General features: G+C 31.4%; 1 protein-coding gene across 1 annotated transcript in view; it reads left to right on the top strand.

Moving 5' to 3' along the window:
- The window catches only part of LOC143255346 (osmosensitive cation channel TMEM63C-like), a 98,309-nt gene that overhangs the window by 34,427 nt on the left and 38,511 nt on the right, over window positions 1-25,371 (top strand). Inside the window, 9 exon segments of the mRNA XM_076510847.1 lie at window positions 422-561; window positions 1,957-2,008; window positions 5,053-5,164; window positions 8,316-8,389; window positions 15,531-15,611; window positions 15,827-15,878; window positions 15,880-15,954; window positions 17,917-18,050; window positions 24,140-24,265. Coding sequence (XP_076366962.1) covers window positions 422-561; window positions 1,957-2,008; window positions 5,053-5,164; window positions 8,316-8,389; window positions 15,531-15,611; window positions 15,827-15,878; window positions 15,880-15,954; window positions 17,917-18,050; window positions 24,140-24,265 — 846 coding nt within the window.

Genomic DNA, 25,371 nt, shown 5'->3' with positions numbered 1-25,371 from the left:
TTTAACTAGATTATAATATGCTGCTTTTAAAGCATTGTCATCTTAACATTTGTTGTTGTTGTTGTAATAAATATTTTATTTGTAATTCAAAAATAGCTTTGGATTGTAGACATTCTCAGTTACCATAGAAGCTCCAGCACTTAAAAAAAGTCAAATGAGGGTTTGTGACAAAAGTCAGTTAATAAAGAAAGGAATAAATGAATGTTCTTTTTCATCTGTGAAAATATTTTTTATGATTACTTTTATCTCTTTGTATATTTTGGTTTTATTTGGATTTTTTTGAAGAATCATATATATATATGTGTGTGTGTGTGTGTGTGTAACTCAGTACACTATCCAGAATTGTTTGTATTTGTGTATATTGTGTGATTAAGTTACAGAAAATTAAGCACATATATATTTTTTCTCTTGTTATGTTTAGAGATGAGCACATTTTAAAGAAGAGTGGTTATGATGCTGTACAGTACTTATCTTTTCAGCGACACATAATTCTGTACATGTTCATTATTTGTGTTGTTTCTCTGGTCATTGTCTTGCCAGTCAATTTTCAAGGAAATCTTGGTAAGTGTTGTTTCGAACTGTATATATTTTATTAATATAAATATTTTGATAACTCTAATTTTTAAACATGCATCTTTCATGAACTTTTTTAACTTTAGCAAAATTTTTTTGTTTCTCTTCATAAAACTTTGAAACATTTACTTCAGGGGCTCATTTTATTTGAAAGTTTTCATTATTCATATACATTTAATAAAGATGTACAGCCCAGCTTGCAAAAACAATGAAAAAATTGTTTACCTTATGTTTTTTGTGTGAGCATACCAGATTATTATGTAATTTTACAATGTTTAATATATTTTCTTGCCATTACTTTTCTCGGTGATAAGTTTGAAGGCTTAAGATGCTAAAATTAGGGATTATATCCATGGTGTAAAAAGCATAAACAGCCCATTGTGTAGCTTCAGGCTTAACAACAACCAAATACACATAGCAGATAGATTGTATTGCTTGGTACTGCTAATGTTGAGTGGTTTGTAAATACAATTTCAAGTTAATTACAGCAATTTCCTAATTTTTTTTATCTGTAACATGAACTGATTGGATAACTGAGTATTTATGAAAATTTATTAAATGTTGTAAAAATTTATATATTTTGTACCAATTAATATGCAGAAAATATTGGCACATTTTTTATTATATAGTGCAAGTGGTAGAAAAGTCAGAAGCCTTGTGATTTTATGTAAAACTTCTGTTGATATAAACCACAATTTTATAGAGGTATACAGGAGCACAAAGACACTACAGTATTAGGAAACTTATGATACCATTATAAAAGTAGGATTTAAATTTTTTTGTTTTTTTACAATATTTTTAAAAAATATTTTAAAACTTAAAGTTTCAACAGTTTAAGATGAAACTTAATGTGTCTTAAATAAAGATAAGTTTACAATTTGTTCTTTCAATTTATGTTTCAGCAAAAATTGTTTTAAGAAAAAGTTTAACATTTTTGTATTTTCTAAACATTGTGTAAAAGCTAGGAATTATGTAGATATTGCAAAATAGAGAGTTAATTAATAAGAGCATATATGCCCCCTGTTGGCAGTGGACTCTGCTAAAAACCAGGTTTTGATACCTGTGGTTGGCAAAGCACAGATAACCCATTGTGTAGCTTTGTGCTTAATTACAAACAAACTAAAAGAGCACATGTAATGAATTAGACAGAAATTTAGAGGGTTTAAGCCATATAATGTGTTTTCATATGCAAAGCAAAGCTGATGAAAATATTGTTCACTTGAGATATTATGGGGAAATATTATGAAACACTTTCTTAGTTTGATGCATTTGTTTACAGCTATAGCTTGATAAAATTGCTGATTTTGACTTAAATCTTTACAAGATGCAAGTTATACATGGTGAAGGTTTATTCCACAGTGAAAAAACCTTTTCATTTATTAGAGGGAGATTCCAAAACCTTTGGTCACACTACCCTCTCTAATCTCAATCCACAGTAAGTAACCAGCTGGTGTGTGTTTGTGTGTGTGTAAATAATTATCACCTAACCACTGTATATATCATAAAATGGTAACCAGTCTGCATTTGTCAGATGTATTTTAGTTAAATGTTGTAAGTCAATATTCACTTAAAATTAAGATAGTGACAAGTGAATCTAATTATTTTTTTAATCCACAATTTGAAGTAGAGATGTATTATACATTTTTAGATAGATACAGTTTACATTGTGCCATACAGATTAATTGGTAATGGAACAACATGTAATTAACTGGACTTTTCATTAGGATAGAATAACTGAAGTAGTGATTGTAATTTTCATGAAATTTGCTGATATGTCTAGAGCATCATCAAGTCGTTTAAATATGTTCCATAAGCTTAATCATTTTGTTGTGTTTTGCTTTAGAATCTACAGCACATACTGTTTTTTCATATCTTTGTAGAGTTCTATTTGATTCTTATATGCACATAATGTATTCCAGATAAATCAAAACATCTTCAACATTGTGTAACTAACACATGACAAAATCACATGAAATTTGGGTATCTTCATCAAGATGATGCTTTCATAGAAGTTTTGGAATGATCGTTTGGTCTCTCTAGCATTCATTACTTTATTTCTACAGCTCTGTATTGCTCTTTAGCCATGATAATTGAACAAAATAAATTAAAAAAAGAGGAGTATCACTAGTCCCAAAAATATCCAAACATTGAATGTCAGAGAAGCCAAAAAGTTTATTCCAAATACTTTTTGAATACTGCATTATTGTAAAATGTATTATACATGTAACTGTATTAACCATCTCGTCTCTGGTATTCTTCACGGTGCATGACACAAGGTTTTAGTGTCTTACATTCAAAATTTTATTTAATTACTTTTTGTTTGGTATACTAATTAGTATAGCATAAAATCTGAACTAAAATTCCATATTTTAATAATATACAAGTTTTAATTTCATAAGGCAGTATTTAAAACAATCATGAATTTTCTGTAGTGTGACAAACATGACACATTTTCTTTAGGTATTTTCTCATTTCTATTTTAACACTATAAGAAACTACACAATTAAATGTAAATTACTCACTGTAAAATAAACATTGCTCAGACAAACCATAATTTTTATATAGCCTTCGGTTTTGTTTGGTTACAGGGCTATCAAATAAAGAATCAAACCTCTCCTGCTATGCCCACACTCTTCTTGAGGATTTCTTTAATACTACTTTTTTCTTGCATTTAATTATGTATTATCTCTAACCAATAGAAACTTAAGGTTTTCATCCATTAATTGATGTATTGTTTCACTTTGTGTTCTGATCATAGAATAGTCAGCTTTACTTCTATTTCAACTTTGGTTCTCATGCATTTGTAATAGTTTTTGTCACATAGTTAGAAAGCCGGAAAAACAGATTCTTAGATGAAACTGCTTTTTGCAGGTTAATAGTCCGTATTCTTTGATGCAATATTTAATTAAACTAATGACAGTAGTGCAATCTCTGAAAAAAAAGTTAACTGTCATTAATAGTTGAGAGCAAAAAAATAAAAATGAGTACTTTGGTAAGTACTGTATTTCTTGATTTCTTGTTTTTTTTTATGGTTATCATTTATTTATTATTATAAAGGTAGTTATCTATATAATAATAGAGATCTCTTTATGTTAGTTAAGGTTAGATTAGGTAAAATAAACAATAATGATATAATAAAAATATTTAACTGGGCATGCAGGTGAGCAGCTCAGAATAGCTTGTAAGTAATGTGAGTTGATGGTGTAACACGAGCTGCATGTTCCCTTAGTGATTTACAATTTTTTAATGGGCAATAAAATCATAAGGACAAATCTATTTAAGTACAAATAGATGTATATTGTAATAAGTTTAAAGCTACTTAGTATAATAAAAGCAGTTTCATGCTACATTTAAAGTTATTCTATAAAGAAAAGGATGGTAATTTAGATTTATTTTGATTTTTTAATGGTTACGATATTAGTCAAATTGGCCAACCTTGCATAGGTTTAGGTAGAGTATAAAACAGATAAAATAATGTTTTACTGAAAACGAAAATTTGAAGTGTATTTAGGAGAATTTAGAGGCTACAGAAAGGAAATTTGAAATTTTTGAGATGAAGAAACGTACTTTTAATCTTAACATAGAAATTACTTTACACAAACTATTTAAAACAAATGTTCACTGACAAATTTTTTTAGTTTACTAAAAATAATTAATTAAAATTGAGTTTTTGTATGTGATTTTTGTTGATCTCTGTGCAATCACATGATTGTTTTGATGTGTAAAATGTAAAAGATATTTAATAACTTTTCCAAGTGCACATGAAGTGATAGTGGGTGCTTATTGACTATCTGCCTTCCCTCTTGTTTATCAGTTTAAAATTAGGAAAGGCTATGAACTGAGACCTTGTACTTATATAAAACAATTCAAGACAAATTCCCTAATGCCTTAACTGGTGCATAAGAATGGTCTGATAGGGATGAAGGAATTAGTATTTCATTGTAAAACCTACTTGCCATTCATGAAAGTAAGAGTAAGAATCCTTGATTACTTTAATATAATATATTTATTCTATTATGTTGTTTTCAGTCAATATTCTGTGTAAAAAAACTTAAATACTTTTTTTTAAGAATGTAAAGTTAAGAAGGTATTTTGGCATTGGAATAGATCTCAATTAAACCAAAAGTGAGGCTGAAAACCATTTTGTTCCTTTTGGTTAAGAGACTGTTGTAGTTTAGATTTCTTTTAATATTTGTTATTAATTTTAGATGGAATAAAACAATTCAAATTAATATAAAGTTTGTGTGTGTGTAAAGAATTAACAGGAGCATGAAATTAAAAGAATGAGTAAATATTTTTGTTTTAAATACAAAAGCATGAAAACTATCTTTGTGTCAGTTAGTATACATGACTATATTTTAATTTTTTGAAGTACATATACTGGCAAATGTACTTTTATGATACCTACTATTGTAATGTTTATTATTATAACATTTTGTGTGCATGAATAACATTATTCTCTTTGACTTTTGTCATCAGCTCTCCACTGTTATGGGTGCATGTAGGACTAGCATTTGTGTTTTTACCGTTGGGAATATTTTTCATGAGACGGTTTTCACTGAACTTGAGCATTGTAGAAAATGAAAGTTTGGTGAGTATTAGTTGATATGAAAGAGAATGCATTTTCTTGCTTCTTCATTGGGTTTTTATGTGTAGTTGAGAATGCTTTTTGAAGTATATATGTACACATGTATATGAAATTATACAAGCTGAAAGTTGATTAAAAAAGCTCTTTTTATTCTAAATATACCAGTTATATTTGACTTCTCATCACAGAGTGCACTGTATAAAAAGTACAATGTCCCACAAATTGTGCTCTAGAAATTATCTTGCAATATTGGTATGTTTGTTTTAAAACAAAATCCATTTACTGTATGCACAAAAAAAAATCTGAAACTTGATGAGGTGACTAGTTTGTTATTCATGCTTTAAAAGTTTGAAGTGTTAGGCAAGGCAAAATAAATTTAAATTATAAAAGTTAGCACATGTTTTTAACCTTAACACTTGCAGATCTTTCTCATATTCATGCTTTGATTTTATTTAATGTGTGTCATTGATAGACTGCTGAGTATTGTTTCTTCTCTGTTACTGGTTTAATGTGGAAGTGTTGATTATAACTAATGTTCATATCTACTTTAAATCTTTTTAACCATTTTATAAATTAATGTATGTATGTTATGAAATGAACATTGTATATAAATTGTAATTTTGAGTATGTGGGCAAATAAATAAAATACAAAGATTGATTAAAAGAACATGATTGTAGCACAGAAAGGAGAGATTTACAATTCAAGATCATTTGAATATTTAATGAATGAATAACACATGTTGGGAAGAACATTAACCTGCACTGATAACAAATACCAGAGAATAAATGTAGAAGTGTAGAATTATGAAATGCAATAAAAATATTAATGATATGGGTTGGCAGGAATGCTATAAGAGTGGGAATTATGACTTTTATTTTTCAAATGATCAACAATGAAAATGACATTTGTGAGACCCATGTTTCAAATTTCCTTCCCACAAGTGCTGCATTAGAAAATATTTGCTCTTTCTTTTTTTCCACAAGAATACAGGGAATTGGAGACCTACAATAGCTCTTTCTCTACTCATTTCATATTTCACTGTCCTGGTTTCAAAAGGAGGTTAGGAAATTACTTAGAGATTTTGATGATACCAGCATATGATCATTATGGATTTGCAGAATGCTTGTCTATCATGTATCCATTTCTCACCGATCTTGACAGTTTCTCTGGTTTTTCCATCAAGAAATGGTTTACCAGTTTCAAATTCTTTCTTGTAGTTTAAATTGGTTGAGTGGTCAGAGTCAGTTGCTTTCATTTGGAATTGCTTTCAGTTATTACGTGGATGATTGGCTTATAACTGATTGTTAGACATACATGATTAAGTTTAATGCAGAAGTAATGATTTAGATAGTTTATTTAGTTTGAATATTAAATTTAGTTATGTTTAGAAGGGATAGTTTATCACAAGTTTGCTTTTGTAATTATTTACAATTCCTGTGTTTTGTAGTTCAATAATTATGAATTGGCAATTGTTATGTTGTTTCACCATGTTACTAGAACCCCTTGAGTTGTTCTTTAATTGAGTATTATTCAATCATAATACCAAGTTGTGTGTGGAGTGTTTTAGACCTCTGTCAGGGTATAAATGTGTCAAAAATGTAGTTATATAGTTAGGTTTAGACTGCGTGATTGTATGTTTATCCAAAAAAAGTACCTTTAGTGGTAAGTTTGAAAGTGAAATTATCACTGATAGTATTGTAATAACAGGAATTTTTTGCAATTGTGTTCCAAAGTAATTGAACCAGCCTGTGTGGACTTTGAAAAAGTGACAATTACATAAAGCTCAAGAAACAACTGTAGTAACCAATAGTTCTAGTGGTGATTTTAAAGTTTTATGTGTTAAAATTATACCATAAGAATTAACTATTGTTGCCATCCAATTTTCATTTTAATAAAACATTTTAATGGTCTAAAATTTATTAGAAGATAGTATGAGTGCATATAGTTTGAGGGCAATGCTGTGGCAAAAAAGGTTTGGAAGCACTGCATTGAATCTTTCTGTATCTTGATAAAGATGTGTTTTATTAGCCATCTCTTGCTGCTGCATGTCTAGTTTTTCACTTTCAACTCAACCTTCTACAGTCTGGTCTCTGCTAGCAATCTTCCACAATAAACATGATCTCAGTGTTTTTTAAAGCTTATCTACTTCCTATATCTAATTACAACCATCCTAGTTAAACAAGAATTAGCTTTCTAGGTGATTAGGTATTCTTCTGAATCAATATAATAGACTGGATCAGTCATTTTTAGTTGTGCTCTTAACAAGTACCCAGTCTTCTCCACTCCTTCTGCCACCTGTATTCAGATTCTCTTATGCAGTTTGGGGCTGCATGCTACTTTTTATTTCTCCTTCTCACTCTGTTAGCCATTGATTGGTGGAGTACTTCACATTTCATAGTTAGTCACATTTTCTGATTATCTTCTTTTCAATGTGGGTATCCAAGCAAACTATATACTTTTATTGCCAGTCTGTTTTTTTTTCTAATTTTGTATTTTTAGGATTAAAATTAATTGTATACTAGTATTTGTATTTTAATTGTATACTAGTATTACCTATTTGTAAAGTACATTCCCACCCACATCTCCAAGAAACTTAAGATTTTTCAGTGATTGCTAAGTAAAATTAGCTTTGGACTGGAAGGCAAAGCTATGTAGTCCTCTAATGTATGTGCAAATAAGTGACATTGGAAGTGAGATAATGAAGTATGGGTAAGCGTAATGCAAGTATTGAATTGTGTCAGGGACATTTGAAAGTTTAGGTCCCATGAGTTTTGCCCAACACCAAAAGACAGACTGTTTCAGAGATAAGTACCTGTTTGAAATTCATTTTAATTCTAAAATTGTAAAGGTTATTACAGATACAAAGGTTAAAAGTAAGGGAACTTTTACAGTTGAGCAATAATAGTTATGATAGAAGATGTAAAGTGAGCAGCAAAATGAAAATTCTATTTGTCAATTTTCTGGGTAAAGATGTTTGTGTGCCTATAACCTGATGTATAATTTTTTTAAATATTGCTGATTATTCACAAGTTATCTACATTTGTTAATTTGGGACTTACAGGTTGGTTATCAACTGTTATGACTTGTGCAAATGTGTTAAATTGATTGTAAAATGCTGAAACTTGTGTGAATATATGAACTTCATATTTACAGATTGGTCGGTCACTAATGATAACTGGGATTCCAAAAGAGCATTGTTCAAGAAATATATTACTGCAGCACTTTCAGTAAGCTTCTTTAGTTTCTATTATGTTTAGTTCTAAAATTAACATACTGTGGTTGCATTTGTTGTAGTTGTATATTATTGTGTATTGTTGAATGGTGTTCAAGTTAGCATAAATAATTTTGTTTCAAATATATGAATTTTTAAATACTTTTTGTAAAATATATTTAGAATGTTAGCTTAAGCATCCTGTGTAATACTGTTTGTCAAAACTAAACAAACTTTCATATCATGTATTTCAAATTTATAGGTTGAAAAATGTATATTAAAGGTAACTTTTGTAACATAATTAGAATTATTTAGTATTTGCAATTGAGTTTTAACTCTATCAGTTTTAAAACAGAGACTGACCTTGTAAACATTTTGTGCTGGTTATAGTTTACATGCTATAAATTTTAAATTTATCTTCATGAAATTTTGCAAATATATATATTATCAGTAAACATTATAAGGCTGTTATACATGAAGTATCAGATTTTCTTAAGTTTTAAAATCTCTTAAATATTGTTTTTCTCATGCCTTTTTTTTCTTTTTGAATCATGATTATCCAAAGTGCAAAGTAATTTTGATTTTAAGATTAAAAATACTTTTATGCATCAGACTTTTTTCAGATTTCACATGTGAAGTCTTTAACCTCCAGGTGGTGATTATTAAATATTTGTTTTAGAGAAAACTATATTTTACCTGTTTTTTTTGTTTTTGTTTTACTACTGCCTCTATATGGGTTGGGTTGATTTGACTTACCTTGTAACTACTATAAAAAATTAGGAAACATCTTTTAGAATGACAACAAGTTAAAACAAAAAATCACAAATGTTAAGTCTAGATAGTTTATATCTCATCACATTATACATTTGTCAGTTTTATTGTACTGATCTTTCAGTCATGCTTGGCAAATATTACAGAAGTTGCAGTTATGCCATGCATGCTCACTTATTAAAAATTCAAGAATAAGAAAATGTCATTACAAAGCAACCTGTCTTGGCTGTGTTTTAGTGAACTAGTATTTTTCAGTTATAATACATTATATATGTATATACATTATTACTATTTACAAATAACTTTTTAAACTTATTTTACTTAATACATAGGACAATAAGTATGATAAACAGTTATCTCTTGTTACAAACCTTGTGTTAGGTTGCTGCTTGTCATAGGTTATAAAGCTTTATCAAATTTTACACATGGAGGATGTAAATTGAAATGACGTTTTAAGGTTTTTATATATACATTTTGAAATAATCAAAAATCATAAATTATTTTATTAATACTGCAGAATTCTGCTGTAATTTATCAAGCTTAGTAACTAAGCTTTATTTGGGTCTCAAAAAACATAAAATTTTAAGCTCTTTAATGTCTTACCTTACTGCTTGGAAACTAGTATTAAAAAAAAGTTTGCCATGCAAACACTTTGTATAGGCTGAGAAAACAACTAGGGGGACATTTTGAGCTTTTGCTTGATTATAAGTATGTCTTTGGGTATTAGATGATAAGGTTTTCTTATGTTTACCTTTTGTCAGTTAAAGAATGTTATTTCTTAATAGTATAAACATATATTGTGTTGTTGTTGCACTTGGGATTGTTGTACAGTAGGTGTCTGTGACTCTTTGGTGGTAAATTCAAAAACTAAACTATCAGTATTCACTTGTTTAAAAATAATATATGTATTAAAAACTAGTTAAATGTAAGTACAACAAATTCTTTACACTATAGATGATCATAGGCACATCATAAACACTGTATAGTTCTAATGTATTCTCAAAACGGCTGGTATGAGTATCTAAATTTTAATGAAAATCTCTTAAATATTGTGTATTTAGGTATGTTCTTTTAATATGGACTTATAAATTAAGAAATTAACTTATGTAACATTAAAGTTTGAATTATAATATATAATTTGATTCCAAACTTATTGACATAAATTCATAAAATAGTAGTTCAATAAAATTTTGAGTGCAAGTCAACAAATGTGATGACCATGGTCTTTGACCTGTGGCCTGTTGCAAAAGGGTTAATTCACTTAATTTTTATTTACTTATGTAATACATCAAACAATATAAACTAATAACATCCATAAAGTAGAAGAATTCTCTTACCTCAAATCTCTCTTGGCTTTCCAACTATGCTACAAGAGTCGTTACAAATTCATCCAGTCTAGTTGTTAACCTTCTCACTGGAACAATGTTGGTTCTGTGAGTGATGTTGATATTTAACTGTTCAAAACATAAAATTATACAATACCTCATTTGATAGATGAAAACTTTTGAGCTTCTATTGGTTGTAGGTAATATATAATTAAACATAAGAGAAAATTGTTAACAGATTCTGATTGAGAGGGTGTGGCAGGAGGGGTCTGATTTTCTAAGTGTTAGCTCTATAACCAAAAATCTTTTGAAGATTATAATGTTTGTTTGTTTTTTAGCTCTCAAATTTATAAATAGTATTCTACTTTTAATTTTACGCATTTCTCATACTAAGAGAAAATATCCCTTGTATAACACCAGGGAAAATTCAGGATTTTAAAAAATATTGTATGTAGAATTAAGAACTTAAAACCTGTATGATATCAAAATATGGATTATTAGCTGAGATTTAATGCTGTTCTAATTGATATAATATTAAAAAAGTTCAATAAAATTTTAAATGTAAGACTAAAACCTTTTGCTGTGCACAGTAAAGGATACCAGTGGAAATAGGGTTAATATCTCAAAGTAGAATAGGATAAGAGGCTGTTTTACTAAAACATACCTCTGTTAACACTTGTAACCATTACTTGGCAACCAGAGTTTTTTCCTTTGCTCATCTGAACACTGGAATGAATTCTTGCTTCCTCCAGTTGTTTATATCCAATTCAATTGCCTTTGGTGATATTTATCTCAATACTTTTCAGCTAAGTCAATGTGCAACTCTATTCTGGTAATATATATAAGCATCTCTTTTTAGATAATGTTATCACTTTTTTCTCAACAAAGTGTCACTGACAAGTTTCCCCATATTACAATTGTTCGGAGATACTGTGAATGTTAACCAGTATCTGTTTGATTTTTGTAATAATAATAATTTCAAAAACAAAATTTCTGATTGGTAAGCCAATTTACTGTATGAATTCCTGGATTATTACTTCGAGCACAGAGGCAATTCAGACCTCTCTTATCCTAGTTCTGATATCTAGTGTCACACAAAAATCACAGTAGGGGGTAACTCTTGAGTGAGACTGTCAGTGATCTTATTTGTTGGGAGATTGAGACATATATTTGGATGTGTGGTGATCTTTTAATAGTGCTATTGAGGGTGATTTTTGACATTCTGGAGAGAAATTAGACTTGCTGTTTTCCTGCTTCTTCTTTTGATTTTCAGCCCCTGTGAGACAATGTTAAGTTTGGAGACTCACAGTGCTGGGCTCTGGGGTTCGATTCCCTAGGATGGACATGGTGGAAATCTCAACATTGCTTTGCTTTAATAAAAATTCAGCTTGCAAAATGATGTTCGAACCAAGGGTAATCAATGCAGCTTTTAACTAATCTATTAACAATTAAATAGTAGGCAACACTGACATAAGCTGCTTTAGATTTGTTAACTCATTTTGGTTTTTCGAGCATGTGATGTTTTGGTCTTTTTCCCAGTTCCTTTTGAGCTTGCATCTTACTTGATTGCTGAAAGGTCAGGGAGCAAATTTTTAATTTTCTATCCAGCCACAGATATTGTGGCTCATGTTTGAAGGTTTCCTTCTCAGTTACGTGAAAAGACAGTTATGTCTTATCTTGCATATTCTCAGAATTTTGTGAATTAGCTTACCATTGTTAGGTAGAAGCATTTTCAACTATTAAATCATATATCTGCTTCTTGAATATCATGGTTCTAAGGTAGAGTTTGTAATTAATTTGAAATGATCAATGTCTCCTGTGGGGAAAGGTTAAGTTTACAGATGTGCAACACTTAAAATCCAACCTTGTGTTTTCTTTTCACTTCACCTTGTTGGAAGACTCAGCATCACCAACTTTATTTATAATTATCTGGATATATTGTTTATTGGTTCAGTTTTTGGTTTTTCTGTCCCTCCCCCTGTTGGAGGCTCAAATTTCATTGACACCTACTGGGGGTCATAGTTTTATCCCTACCTCGATATTAGCCTCCTCAGTGTCTTGACACTATCTATATTCAAAGATTCCACTGTTGGGTTAAATTGTCAGCACTTCTGTGATTTTTGTATAGTTTCAGGGTCTTTGGGACTCAGTTCTGAGAATTTTTTTATGTGTGCTAACCTTAACCATGGATACAGGAGCACAGCAAATGTTTGAGTCAGGATTAGTCATTCATTTCATATCTTCATCACTATTGTTCACCTAACTTGAATGGTGTCCATCTCCTGCATGTCTTTGAGATTTAAAACTGTGCTTTGAGACTCTGAGTTTAGTTTGGGGGTTATGAGAGTGTTGTGCTAGTTTTTCTGAGATTTTATTCCAGTCTGTTGTTGGGGCTACACAGATAGGAGGTGGGTGTTTGTTCATCAGTGTTTTTCATCTAAATCAATGCCTATATTTTCCATGGTTACTTATTCTTCAATTTGAGTTGATTGTTTTTACTTGTATTGTAGATTTCTGAGTTTGTAGTGTGCTAATATCTGCATTTTGGTTTTACATGATTTTTGTTACATCATATAAGTGTTTCCTAATCACCTCCTTTTCACCATGCTGAATGACTGGATTTTGTTAACACCATCTCATCAATTGTCAGAATATTGCATCCTGATTATTCTTTTTCAAACAACAGCCAAAGCTTCCTTTTCAGGGCTTGAGCCATCTATTTTTGCTCCAATTTAATGTGTCATCAGTCTGGATATTTTTATATTTCATGTTCTCTCAGTTGAACTCAGCTGGTTCCCATTTGGCTTAATGTTGTGGGATAGGATGACACACTCTAACTCATCTTTCCTTCCCCCAGTGCAGACTGGTATGTGGATGTACCCCAGTATTTTCATCTCTCATTAGCATAATCTGGCAGTTTCTTCATCTGAGAGTTTTTGCCTACCCTCTGTAGCTACCTTAATTATTTTTGTTAGATTATACAAAATATTTTGATTGCTATGTTTTGGGGTCTCATACCTTATTTTCACAGTATCCCACTCTATAATGAGTGTTGCTCAGGCAGGTGTGCTTTATCAAACCAATTCCACATTAACAACCACTATTTCACTAAACTTTCTGTCAGTTGCAACAGGCTCTAGAGAAATAAAGTGATCTAAAAGACATGGTGATTAGGGCATTTGACCTGCAGTCTGAGGGTTGTGGGTTTGAATCCCTGTCCCATCAAACATGATTGCCACTTCAACTGTCTGGGCATTATAAAGTGTGTTTAGTCTCATTGTTTATTGATAAAATAGTAGCTAAAGAGTTGGCAGTGGGTGGTGATGATTATCTGCTTTCCCTCTAGCCTTTCACTGCTAAGTTATGGATAACTAGCACAGATAGCCCTTTTGTAGCTTTCCATGAAATTTAAAACAAACTAAATCATAAAACTGCCTTCAAGCTCACTAATAGGTATTACCATACTATGCTGGACTGTCATGAATAAAACTAAGGGGAATCCTGACCATCCTTGCTGAACATTGGATTTAATAACTCAGAATTAGTTTGCTTTTAAATCTTTAAGGAAGTTGGTTCACATATTGCACTGTTACTCAGGACTGCTCAGCATGTATTACTCCCTAAATTCTACTAGTAGTGTTAGGAAGTCATTATTACACCTGGTTTCCAGTAACTGGGGTGGTGAACAGAGGCTTTTCCTCCAGAGCATTCAACTTAATTTCTCCAATCTTGGAGGAGAAGCTGGGGGCCTCATGTCTGGGACCCTGGATGATTTTTTTCAAATATTGGTGGATCAACACAAGCCTATATAGGAGTCTATTTGTAATACTGGTTCAGATTTGACACTTGATTGATGGTTGGGTGTGCATGGTTGTCACAGTAATTCTGGGGAAAGGTGGAATGCTTCTTGCCTACTTAGTTGGAGAGGGAGAATGAATGTTCATAGTTTTGGACTGGGTGACTTCTATTCATTTAGTTGGGTAAGGCATATGTGATCCTGTCATCTCAAGCCTGGGGTGTTGCCTTTTGGTTTCTTCAGGTAGAGGAAAAGGTTATTGCACAACTTTATTTATTTTCTCATCATGAGTTTGGTGGCTCAGAATGCATCACACTATGGCTACAGATTGTATCCAATCAAAAGTGTATAGGCATAATGTTGCAGTACAATTGCTTTAGCCACAAGTGTGAGATTTAGGGACCAAAACTCTTTATTTCTAACCTCAACTAGTGGAAACTCATATCTGGATGAGGCTGGCCTATAGTGACAACCATTCATGTACAATTTCATCCTTTACGCAGGAACTAAATTCAGGGTGAAGTGAATACCTGTTCTGGATATAGTGCAATTCCCCCACTTGGGTACCAACCTTCTCTTGGCACACCTATGATCTATGCAGATGCTTTTTGTCTAGATAATTCCCTCACTTTGTCCTATCTACTCAGTGTGGGATTCTAGCTGTGTAAGTGTCAGCAGAGGTAAGTATGTTTGGGAAGTTAACATTTTCCTGAATTGAAAATGTATTTCTAATAACACTTACCCTCCCTTCACACATTCTTCCCTTCCCTTCCACTAAGAGTTGCTTTTGGAGATGGTTTTAGAGTTTCTCCTGAAAAAAATTATAAATTATCTGATTGAGTTGTTTATATGCATTATGAGATTAGAGGGTGCATTGACATGTGAGGAGAGTATTACAAGATTAAATATTGCCAAGGGTAATTGAGTGGGGTATAAAAGACTAGCAAGCGAGAAAAAATTGGACCAATGCTCATGTGGCTGAAGGAAGAAACTGTGGTAGTCAAATAATAGCTGTAAGTGACAGCAGAGATAAGTATTATTTTAAATACATTTTCTATTTAGGAAAATTTAATTTGTACCTTCTACCTTGCCAACATTCTGTAATTTGAGTATCTAATTTTTAAGAAACTATGGACTTTTTATTTTTACATCATAAACATCTAATTTGAATCAGTGCTAATTCAACATACTGTTTGACACACAGAAATCAGTATTTGAGGTTTGTTGTTTAATATTTACTTACGTATGTATATATTTTTTAATAGGGAGGCATATCCTGAATTCATTATACAAGATATCTATGTTGCCTATGATGTTAAGAAATTAATTAAACTAGACAGGCAAAGGTATGTACTTTTTTATTTTTCATTACAAATAAATGTTCGTTGTATAATGCTGATTGTTAACTAAAGAATTAATTAGAGATAAGTTAAAACATTAGTTTTGATTAACTTTAATAATATTGTATATTTTTTTTAAAGTGAATGTAAGTATCACATAGAAATACTAAATTAAAATAATTAGCTATAAGGAAATATAAAACTGTTTCATTCTTCCAAAGAGAGACAGCTATGCAGGCAAAGTTGTGGTGCGAAACAGTTTACAAAGAAACGGGGACTGAGACCGAGAATGAGACCGTACACTTGTGGACGAATGTGTGTCTGTGGAGATGCCTGTGGTTGTCCACAAGTAAGGGACACTTGTAAAATTATATATAGTTGCCAACAGTCATGATAATATAAATTATTTTAAACATGTACAAGTAGTTTAGTTCAGTAACATTTGGAACACAAAACTTCGCTACTTTTTCAAATTAAAATGGTACAAATTAAGACTTAAATCTGTTGTTTCTGAGAGTTTTTGATTAATCCAATAAATCAATACCAATTCATAGTGCGGTTGATTACCTTACTGTAGGATTATAGTCATTTGACATAAGATTATTTTGTTTTTGTTGGTTTTGTTGTTTTTGACCATTTATATCTTGAATTAGTATCCTGTCTTTTCCATTGACACAACCTTTTTACTATTTTCTTTGTTCCATTTCTAGCATATATATGTGTACACACATTAATTAAAACTTTTTATTAGATTTTCAACCATAAAATTCTTATGTTTCCCTGTTTTTGTTAATCAATAGAAAATTTCCAGTGTAATGTTATTTCTTACTTAAATTTCTCTGATATTTAACTTTAGTATTAGTTAGTCAATTTCATATGGAGTGATATAGATTTTTGTTTCATCATCATAGACACGTGAAATGTTTTTCATTTATTTTTATTATACAAGTTTTTATTACTACGCTAAATAAACCTAAAGCATGAATAAAACCAATTCTGAAGCATCAACTTGCCATCAGCTTGCCCATTGTAAGATATCCAAATCTGGACTACATTCATGATGTTATGAAAACATGTAGGGTCAATATATCAGTTAAAGATAAAAGTAAGAAAATCTTTAACAAGAGTGCTTTTGAAACTTAGACATATCATCTGGAGCAAATTGTTTTTTCTATAATGCATTTTAAATTAATTCAAATTTTTTTGTATCTTGAAATTTACAAGTTAAAAAAATATGAATCTTGCCATCAATTATTTAAGTGGCTAAACATTATTTGAATAACTTAAGATTTTTATTTATATATATAAAAACAACCTTGCGTTGTGTGTACAGCTGGATTAAATTGTGCATGTTGTGAAGTTTTACAATTACTTTTAAACTTTTTAATGTTACAGCCTTGTTATTAATGTATGTCAATGAATGTAGCAACAAAACATAGTTTATAATTCAAATCTTAATATTTAAGTTTTAATTTCTAAAGGAAATATAAAAATTTATGAATCTTCAAATCTTTGTATAATGTAATTAATTTGTGATATGAATTCTTCCATTTAGATTGTGTAACTTCAATAATAGAGCTACACATATTACTAGCTATGCATAATGACAAGCAGGAATATAAAACTTGAATCTTCTACATTTAAAGAAGTACCTCTCATCTGTATTGGATTTCAAATTAAATATATAAACATCTCTGTATTGCTGATAGACATGTTTGAAGACAGTAGAAAGAGCACATTCTCTTCTCCTCCTAGTTTACAATAATTGTTTTGAACTTAGTGGCAAGAGACGTTTGTTGAGAAGAAATGTTTAATCTGAATTGGACAAAGTTGTTGCTGTAAGCAGTAACAGAACATGTTTTACCTGTTTAGAGTGCATGTGGAGTGAATAAAGTTCTTGTTCCTTGTTTTCATTGTGTTTTACTATTCCATTATGTTTGATTGTGATGTAGAGTTTAACAAAACAGTTTGCAATGCACATGGTTCATGCTGCAGTTGAAGATGTGATTGTGATAATAATCAGAAAGGTTATTTCAAATTCCATTTTTAGATTAAGGACTTCAAGTTGTAACAGTTGTAATTTTGTTTACAAGAAACAGTGATGTGTTATATTTTATTTCAACTGATATTTCACAGTTTTGTTATCATTTTCAGAAGTTATTTTGCTTTTGTATATTTTTAAAACGTGTGTACAAGATAAACAGTTTATAAGCTAATATCTGAACTCTGTAACATATTGCATACAAGTTTGTTGTATCAAAATAGAAATAATATGTATACTTGTACTTTTCAATTTTATTTTTTATTCCAGGTTGATGGATTGGAATATTACACTGAAGAAGAACATGCACTGATATCAGCTGTTGATAGAGAAAAATCGATTGCTCTACAAAAACCACTGGGGATAGCATTCGTTACCTTCCAGACAGATACAATGGCTGAAATGTTAGTTTTATAGGCTTATTTTTTTTACAGCAAGTTATTAAGATGTAGAATGTTACGTGTTTTGTATCAAACATTTGTTGCCTTCAATGTGGACTCCTGTACGTGGTGAGGGGACTTCCCAGGGAAGGTTCTGTTCTTTCAGTTTGTCTCCTCTGGTATCTAAACATCCACCCATGTTTGGCGTGCGTAGTGACCCATGAAAGGGAGGAGAGGAGCTTGGTGGTTGAGGGGTCCCTAACACACCACTTTGGCCTTGAATTCCTGTAGATGGGCAGTCCTGGGGTAGTACTTTTTGTGTCAGTTGGTCGGTCCACTTGGGCTAGGGTCAACCAAATACCAGTATTGGATGTTTTGAACACCTGTTGTGGACATTGTATCTAATGTTGGTGTTTAGGTATAGTGCTCACAAAACCCTGGCGTTGTTGCAGTGTCTTTGTTTGGCATTGTAGTGCGTCCCCTCGTGGGGCTCCCTGGTGGATGGGGTCAGTGGGTATCGAAATATTTCTTTTTTATTATGGATCCTCCAAATAAAAACTTAAATAAAATAGTGAAAAAACAGTCCCATAGGTAAACAACCACATCTTGAAGATTTTGAGCAGCAATCTTCAACATCTGTAACACCTGTTGTACCTCATTTTCTTGTACAATATTCTCTTTCAGACAAACCTTTAGGGCAAATGTCTCCCTTTTTTGTTCAGAAGGGACTTGCTGGCTCTCCAACGTCAGTAAAGAAACTTTGATCTGGTGACATATTGGCAAAAACAACCACATCTCAACACAATGAACTCCTCTTGCATTCAGAAGCAATTGGGGATAAACCTATTGAGGTTACACCTCATGCAACTTTGAATTTGTCATGAGGAGTTGTTGAGAAAGATTTGAAGAACATTCCTAAGTCAGAAATTCTCATTGGTTTCTCCACCCAAGAAGTTTCTGCAGTGAGGCATATTTCTACTTGCAAAGATGGAATTATGATACCGATCAATGTCCTCATTATCACATTTACATCACCATGTCCACCTGCCACCATCAAGGCAGGTTATCTTAATTGCAGGGTACAGCAATGCATTCCAAACCCTTTCAGGTTTTTCCAGTGTCAGCAGTTACGTCACTCGAAGACATCATGTCATGGTTCTTTGACATATGCTCATTGCAGTGGCAAGAACCACAATGCCTATGTGTGTGAAATGGACCCTCATTGCATCAGTTGCAATGGCTCTCACCCATCTTGCTTTCATTCTTGCCCTAAATGGTTGGAAGAAAAAGACGTGTAGTGTTTGTAGATGATACAAAAACATTACTTATCCTGAGGCTTGAAAGTTGCTGTTCACCACTTTATTGTGAACGTATGCTGCTGCACTTTATTCCACTACTACAGTGGGAGTGCAGACAGGTCTTTCTGTGCCTTCAAAAGAATCATTCTCAAACCAAACATAAAGTTTTTGACCTCCATAGTTAAAGAAAGTTAATGAATCAACTTCAGCACCATCTCTGTCCCTTACACACATTCTAGCAAATTTCCAAAATCCACTTCCTTTGGTTCCAGGCACAGGCATTACCCTGGATACATCTTCTCCTACCCCAAGATGCAAAATGGTTATTCATTCACGTTCTCATTTACTGGAATCCTCTTCCAATAGCCAAGATCTGCCCATTCGATCAAGGGCAGGATCCATGGAGGTCTGTAAACCTCCTTCATATAAAGACAGTAAAGAAAAAAGATGTGGTTGTAAACAGAAAGGTACTCCACCCAATTCTCCTACACATAAATAAAAATGGCCACCTTGATACAATGGAACTGTCGAGGTTTACGTTCTAATCTGGATGACATCAAAGCACTGATCGCTTCCTACCATCCTGTATCTTTTTTTACAGGAAATATTTCTGAAACCTACTGATATGGTTACCTTTTTGAGGTTTTCTTTGTGCAGAAATGACAGGTTGTGTGATGGACGAGTGCAGGGAAGGGTGGCACAGTTGGTTGATCAGCATGTGCCCACCCTGTCTTTGCCACTCGACACACCCTTGGTGGCCGTAGCCATCTGTGTTTCCTTGGGTTGTACCATCACTGTTTGTTCTCTCTACCTGTCACCTGGAGAGACCTATGATCGATCAGACCTTGATACTCTCATTGAACAGTTGTTGTCTCCCTTATTAATCCTGGGGGCTTTAATGGACATCATCCCCTCTGGGAAAGTACTGATATTGATAGAAAGGGTTGCTTTGTAGAGCATATACTCTCTGATCACAACCTTTCTCTTTTCAGTACTGGTTCCTTTACTTATTTTCATGCACCTAGTCAGTTCTTTACTGCTATTGATCTCTCAATTTTTCCCCCACTTCACTATTCTCCCACCTTTCTTGGAGGATTGACAATAATCTATGAGGTAATGATCATTTTTCTATAGTTTTGAGAGAGAATGTGGCCATGGTCGATGCCACCCAACCTGCGTGCTCCAGTGGAAGCTGGATCAAGTAAACTGGCCCTCTGCCATCGTCTGTAAGCCATCAATAGACAACTGTGTGGCAGCAACTGACTCGCTTTGTTCTCTACTGGCTCTGGAATTATTTCACATTAGTACACACTGTTCTCGCCGATATTCAAAACTGACTGGCACATTTCTCTTTAACATCTACTTCTATCCAGTTTTTCTGGATACTGGGCCACCTTCGTATTTGTAGGAATGAGCTCGCCAACACAGCAGCAAAATCTATCTGCTCTGGCACTATCACTTCTGTGTCTGTTCCATACATGAACTATGGTCCTGTATTCACAGCTCAGCTCTGTGCCAGTTGGCAGTCAACTTGGAGTGAGCAATGTGAAAAAGAGCTTTTCCAAATAAAATTGTATATTGGACTTTGGCCGTTTTGTTTCTGTAAAAATCAGAAAGAGGAATTTGTTCTAACTTAGACTACAAATTGGTCACAGTTTTTTAACTCATTGTTTTCTTTTATCTGGGAGTGATGCACCAGTGTTTTGTCTGTGTTACACTCAGGTCACAATAAGCCACATTGTACTGCCTTACTGTCGTTACAACTCTCAACAACAGCACCATTTTAAACATGTTCTGTCCCAAGGTTTGTCCATAAAGCAAGACAGTGTTATTGGTGATGATGACACTGTCCACCTTGGAAATGTTTTTTGTTTTTTAAAGGCCATTTAAAATTTTTAATTTATATATTAGACATTTTTAATGTGATTCCCTTTTAAGAATCACAGTCTATCTAGTTTGATTTGAAATTAGAAAATGAGTGTAACATCAAATAACTCAAAACCAGGACTGAAAATGCGAACTTCAGGTGAGTAATGCTGCTGTTTGAACTACCTATTAGTCATCCTGGCAAGCTTTTAAACTTTTATTATTTTACTTTTTGAAAATGGCCATGACATCAAATAACTCTGAACCAGGACCAGAAAGGCCAACTTCAGGTGACTGACGGTGGTTTTTGTAATTACCTGTTAGCCGTCTTGGCAAGTTATGGTAATTACAATTATGCTACAGAAAGTCCTTTACAACTTGTATTACTATAATTTTCTCTTACTGCTGTAGACTAGATGTAAACATTAGTTTTATGTTATTAATGTTTTTTTTTTTTAAATTTGTTTTGTTTTACTTTAATTTACTTTTATGAATTTTACTAAATTTACTTTAATTTTAACATTTTACCAGATGTTTGGCACTAATAGTCTACTTTGTGCCATAAAACACCAAATCAACCAACCAAACAAACATTTTTTTCAGAAAACAAGAAGTAGTTGTGATATTAAGTTGCATAAAAATTACACTTTTATGATTCTTATGCTGTTCTGGTAGCACATCAGTGGCTGGTAAATGTAAAGTATTCTATCAGTCAGTACCAATATTAACAGTATATCATGTAGTACATGACTTTAAAAGAAAAAAAATCTTGCATGCTTATCGGACTTGACATACTTCGTGTAATTTGTCTATTGTTTATTATAGTAATGTTTCAATGACCTTTTAGGCTGTATATCTGTGTGATATAAATCAGTTTTTGTATATGGAGTATAACCTTATTATAACCAACCTATAGTGTTATCTAGAAAGACAAGTCTATATTTTGTTTTTTCAATGAACTTTTCATATAGCTATGTCTATTGAAAGTGGTATTTTAGCACTAAACTTTTAGATGTGGTCAAAGGTCACTCAGAACTGCTCTAGATTAATTCATTAGTCTGGGATGTAAACTTTTAACTTTTTCTAACATTGGGTAAACAATTTTTTGTATTCTTTGTCTAATGGAAATTTTAAAGATTTGATTTATAATTTTGTGTTTTTCATGCTTTTTTGTGGAATTGCCCATTTTATGTTTGTCATTTGTAAATTGAGAAAATAGAATGATAACTTTTATTCTTCATTTGTAACAAATATAACATTATAATGATATCCACTGAAATTGAAGCAATTAAAACTACATTATATTTAAATATCGCTTAAAAGAGTTTAACCCTCATGTTCCAGTATGTTAAAGTGCATGTATCATGACCTTTTACAGACTTACATTCAATATTTAATACAACTATTTTACTATCAATCTGTTTTAATAAACTTGGCATCAAAATGTAGTTAAACTGAATTTTAGTTTTATACAAAATTCAATTTTTTAATTTTAAAAGGAAATATGTAAATCAATTTTCAACTTCCCATTGTATGAGAATCATGACATTTATTCTGTAGATTTTGTCTCTCCTCTAACTTGTTTATTGGCCATCTCTGGAGTACAGTGTTTAATGTAAATTACTTATTTTAATGTAGATATTACTGAGGCAAAGTTCAAATTTTATAGTCTTTAATCTTCTTTGTTAACAGAGGCAAAAACTAGATGGTCTAACTCACCTGCCACATCCATTCTTTTACAAATTGCCAATAATTCTTTTTGACATTTTATATTATTTAAAACTGAAAGAAAGACAAATTTATGTTTAATGTTATGTTATGCTTTCAATACAGAATATTGTCTATTATATTTTCTGTTTAAAATTTATTCTTCCACTGTTCAGATCGAGTAACTAATGGAATTTTTTAAAATTCTCATGTCTTAATAAGAAATTCAGTTAAATTATAATAGTTATAGAATATTGTTTACCTTTTGTATGGTATTATTCTGGTATTATGTGCATTCTTCAAGTAAATAAAAATTTAATGTACTTGTACCTTCAGTACAAAAAAAGTAGGCTTAAATTTCATCAGCAACTCACAGAAAAAAACAGAGTCAAAGGTAAATTCTATATTTCTTGTTTTTAATATATATTTTTTATTTATTGTAATAAAATTAAGTGTCATGTAAAATAAATAGAAAATTATAAGAATAAAAAAGGTAATGAAAAATTATGATTCTACATGAGGAATCCTTGAAAGTATCTAGTGTGTTATAACGTTCATTACGATAATTTAAGCTTCACATTTACAGTAGTTTTTATGCTCTTATGGCAGGATTATTAGTCATACACATTTGAAAGGATGATGAAATAAAATTAAATAGAAACTGATGTAGACTGTTAAAGAGTCTTAAGCTATTTAGAATAAACAATTACACTTTTTTTTGTGATAATTTGGAGTCATAAATAAGAAAAGGATAGTTTAGATTTATTTCATTTTTATGGTATTTACAAAGTTTGTAAATTTGACCAGGTTCATATGCAGTTAGGGTAGGGGAAATGAAAGATAATATATAAAGTTTAACTGATAAAAACGTTTGATATTTATTTAGGAGATGTTAGAGGTTACACAAATGAAATTTGAAAATTTTCAGATGAAGGAAAGTATTTTTAATCTTACTATTAAAATCACTTTGCACTCAGAACAGTTTACACTTATCTCAGTATACTTATGGATAAATCTTTAATTACAACACTCTTGACCAAAAAATTGATCTTGTGTTCCCAAAGGTTTGTAATGTTTACTGAAAGCTTGCCAAGTTTTATGCATGTGTATATACTATATTAAAAGTTATAATACAGGTACTTTCATGGTTACTTGGTGTTTAAAAGGTTAATACTATCCACCTATCCCTTATGGAAGTGAGTTAAAGAATGTCATTCAGTGTGAATATTTTATACATTTCAGTGTGTATAAAGATCACCAGGAACAATGTAAATGCAGTACCAATCCACCTACATCAAGTTTAAACTGTATCCTTGAACCTCACAACTGGCAAGTTGAATTTGCTCCTCCTCCTGAAGATATATTTTGGTAAGTGTAAAAATAGTGTTTGATATTGCCTTTTTTGAGAACTTGTAGGAAATAAAGCCATTTTACATTAATATTTCATGACGTTATTTTACCTAAAATGTGAATATTGAAATATAGTTTTATTATAAGCATACATCTAGTTTTTGTATTAATGTACAGAAAATAGCAATGGAGAAAGGGTACAGGAATAATTAATTATATGTCAGTATATTTGTTTATTTTTCTATATTTGTGTTTGAACCTTAGTGGAGAGTTGTAAGTTGTGAGGAGACCTCCCAGTGAAGAAGGTTTTGTCAATACAGTTAACCTTCTCTAGAATCCAAACATTCATCCATGTGTCTTCTATGCATGGTGACCCATGAAGGAGGTGATTTTGGTGCCTGGGTGGTGTCTTGAACACAGAAAAATGAAATTTTGACTTTATATTTGAAATGAAGGATGGCTCCAACCAAGTGTGCCAGTATTTGATGTTTTTAACAAATGTTGTGGTTATCATTTGGAACTGGACAGTTAGTTGAATTTGCTTATTAATTGTTGGGCTCATTAATCAATTACATTGAATTAACTGGTTATTCAATTATGAGAATTGAATAGTTGGAATAATCAACAGTGTGAATAATCAGAAATACTAATTTCAATTAATTGATTATTTTCATGTATTATGGTGCTATTCAAGCCTTTCACTATGGGTTTGGTATTATATACGAGTTCATCTACACATTTGCAAATGTTAAGTATATCCACTATAACTTTTGATACAGCATGTGTATCTTTACAAAATTTGGTAGACTTTTAGTAAAGGTTACAAGTATTTTTAATTAAATATTTTTACTAAAGACTTGTTTGTGAAATAGTCCGTTTCATTACTAATCTGATTGTTAAAAAAAACTATTCTTGATGAAACTTTGTCCCAAACTATTCTGGTCCCAAAAATCTCATATTATTTGCATAATCTCTAAAACCTTCTAAATACATTTAAAACATTTGTTTTCAGTGAGAATTATTTTTTATACTCTGTGTGGGGTCTGTCACTTGACCAACGTCATAGCCATCATAAAAAAAATTAGTAAATATAAATTATGCTTTTTTCATGCTATAGAATGACT

This window comes from Tachypleus tridentatus, chromosome 1, assembly GCF_004210375.1.
Source record: "Tachypleus tridentatus isolate NWPU-2018 chromosome 1, ASM421037v1, whole genome shotgun sequence".
NCBI classification, from domain to species: domain Eukaryota; kingdom Metazoa; phylum Arthropoda; class Merostomata; order Xiphosura; family Limulidae; genus Tachypleus; species Tachypleus tridentatus.
Note: the sequence above shows the minus strand (reverse complement) of the source record. Positions and strands in the feature narration are given on the sequence as shown.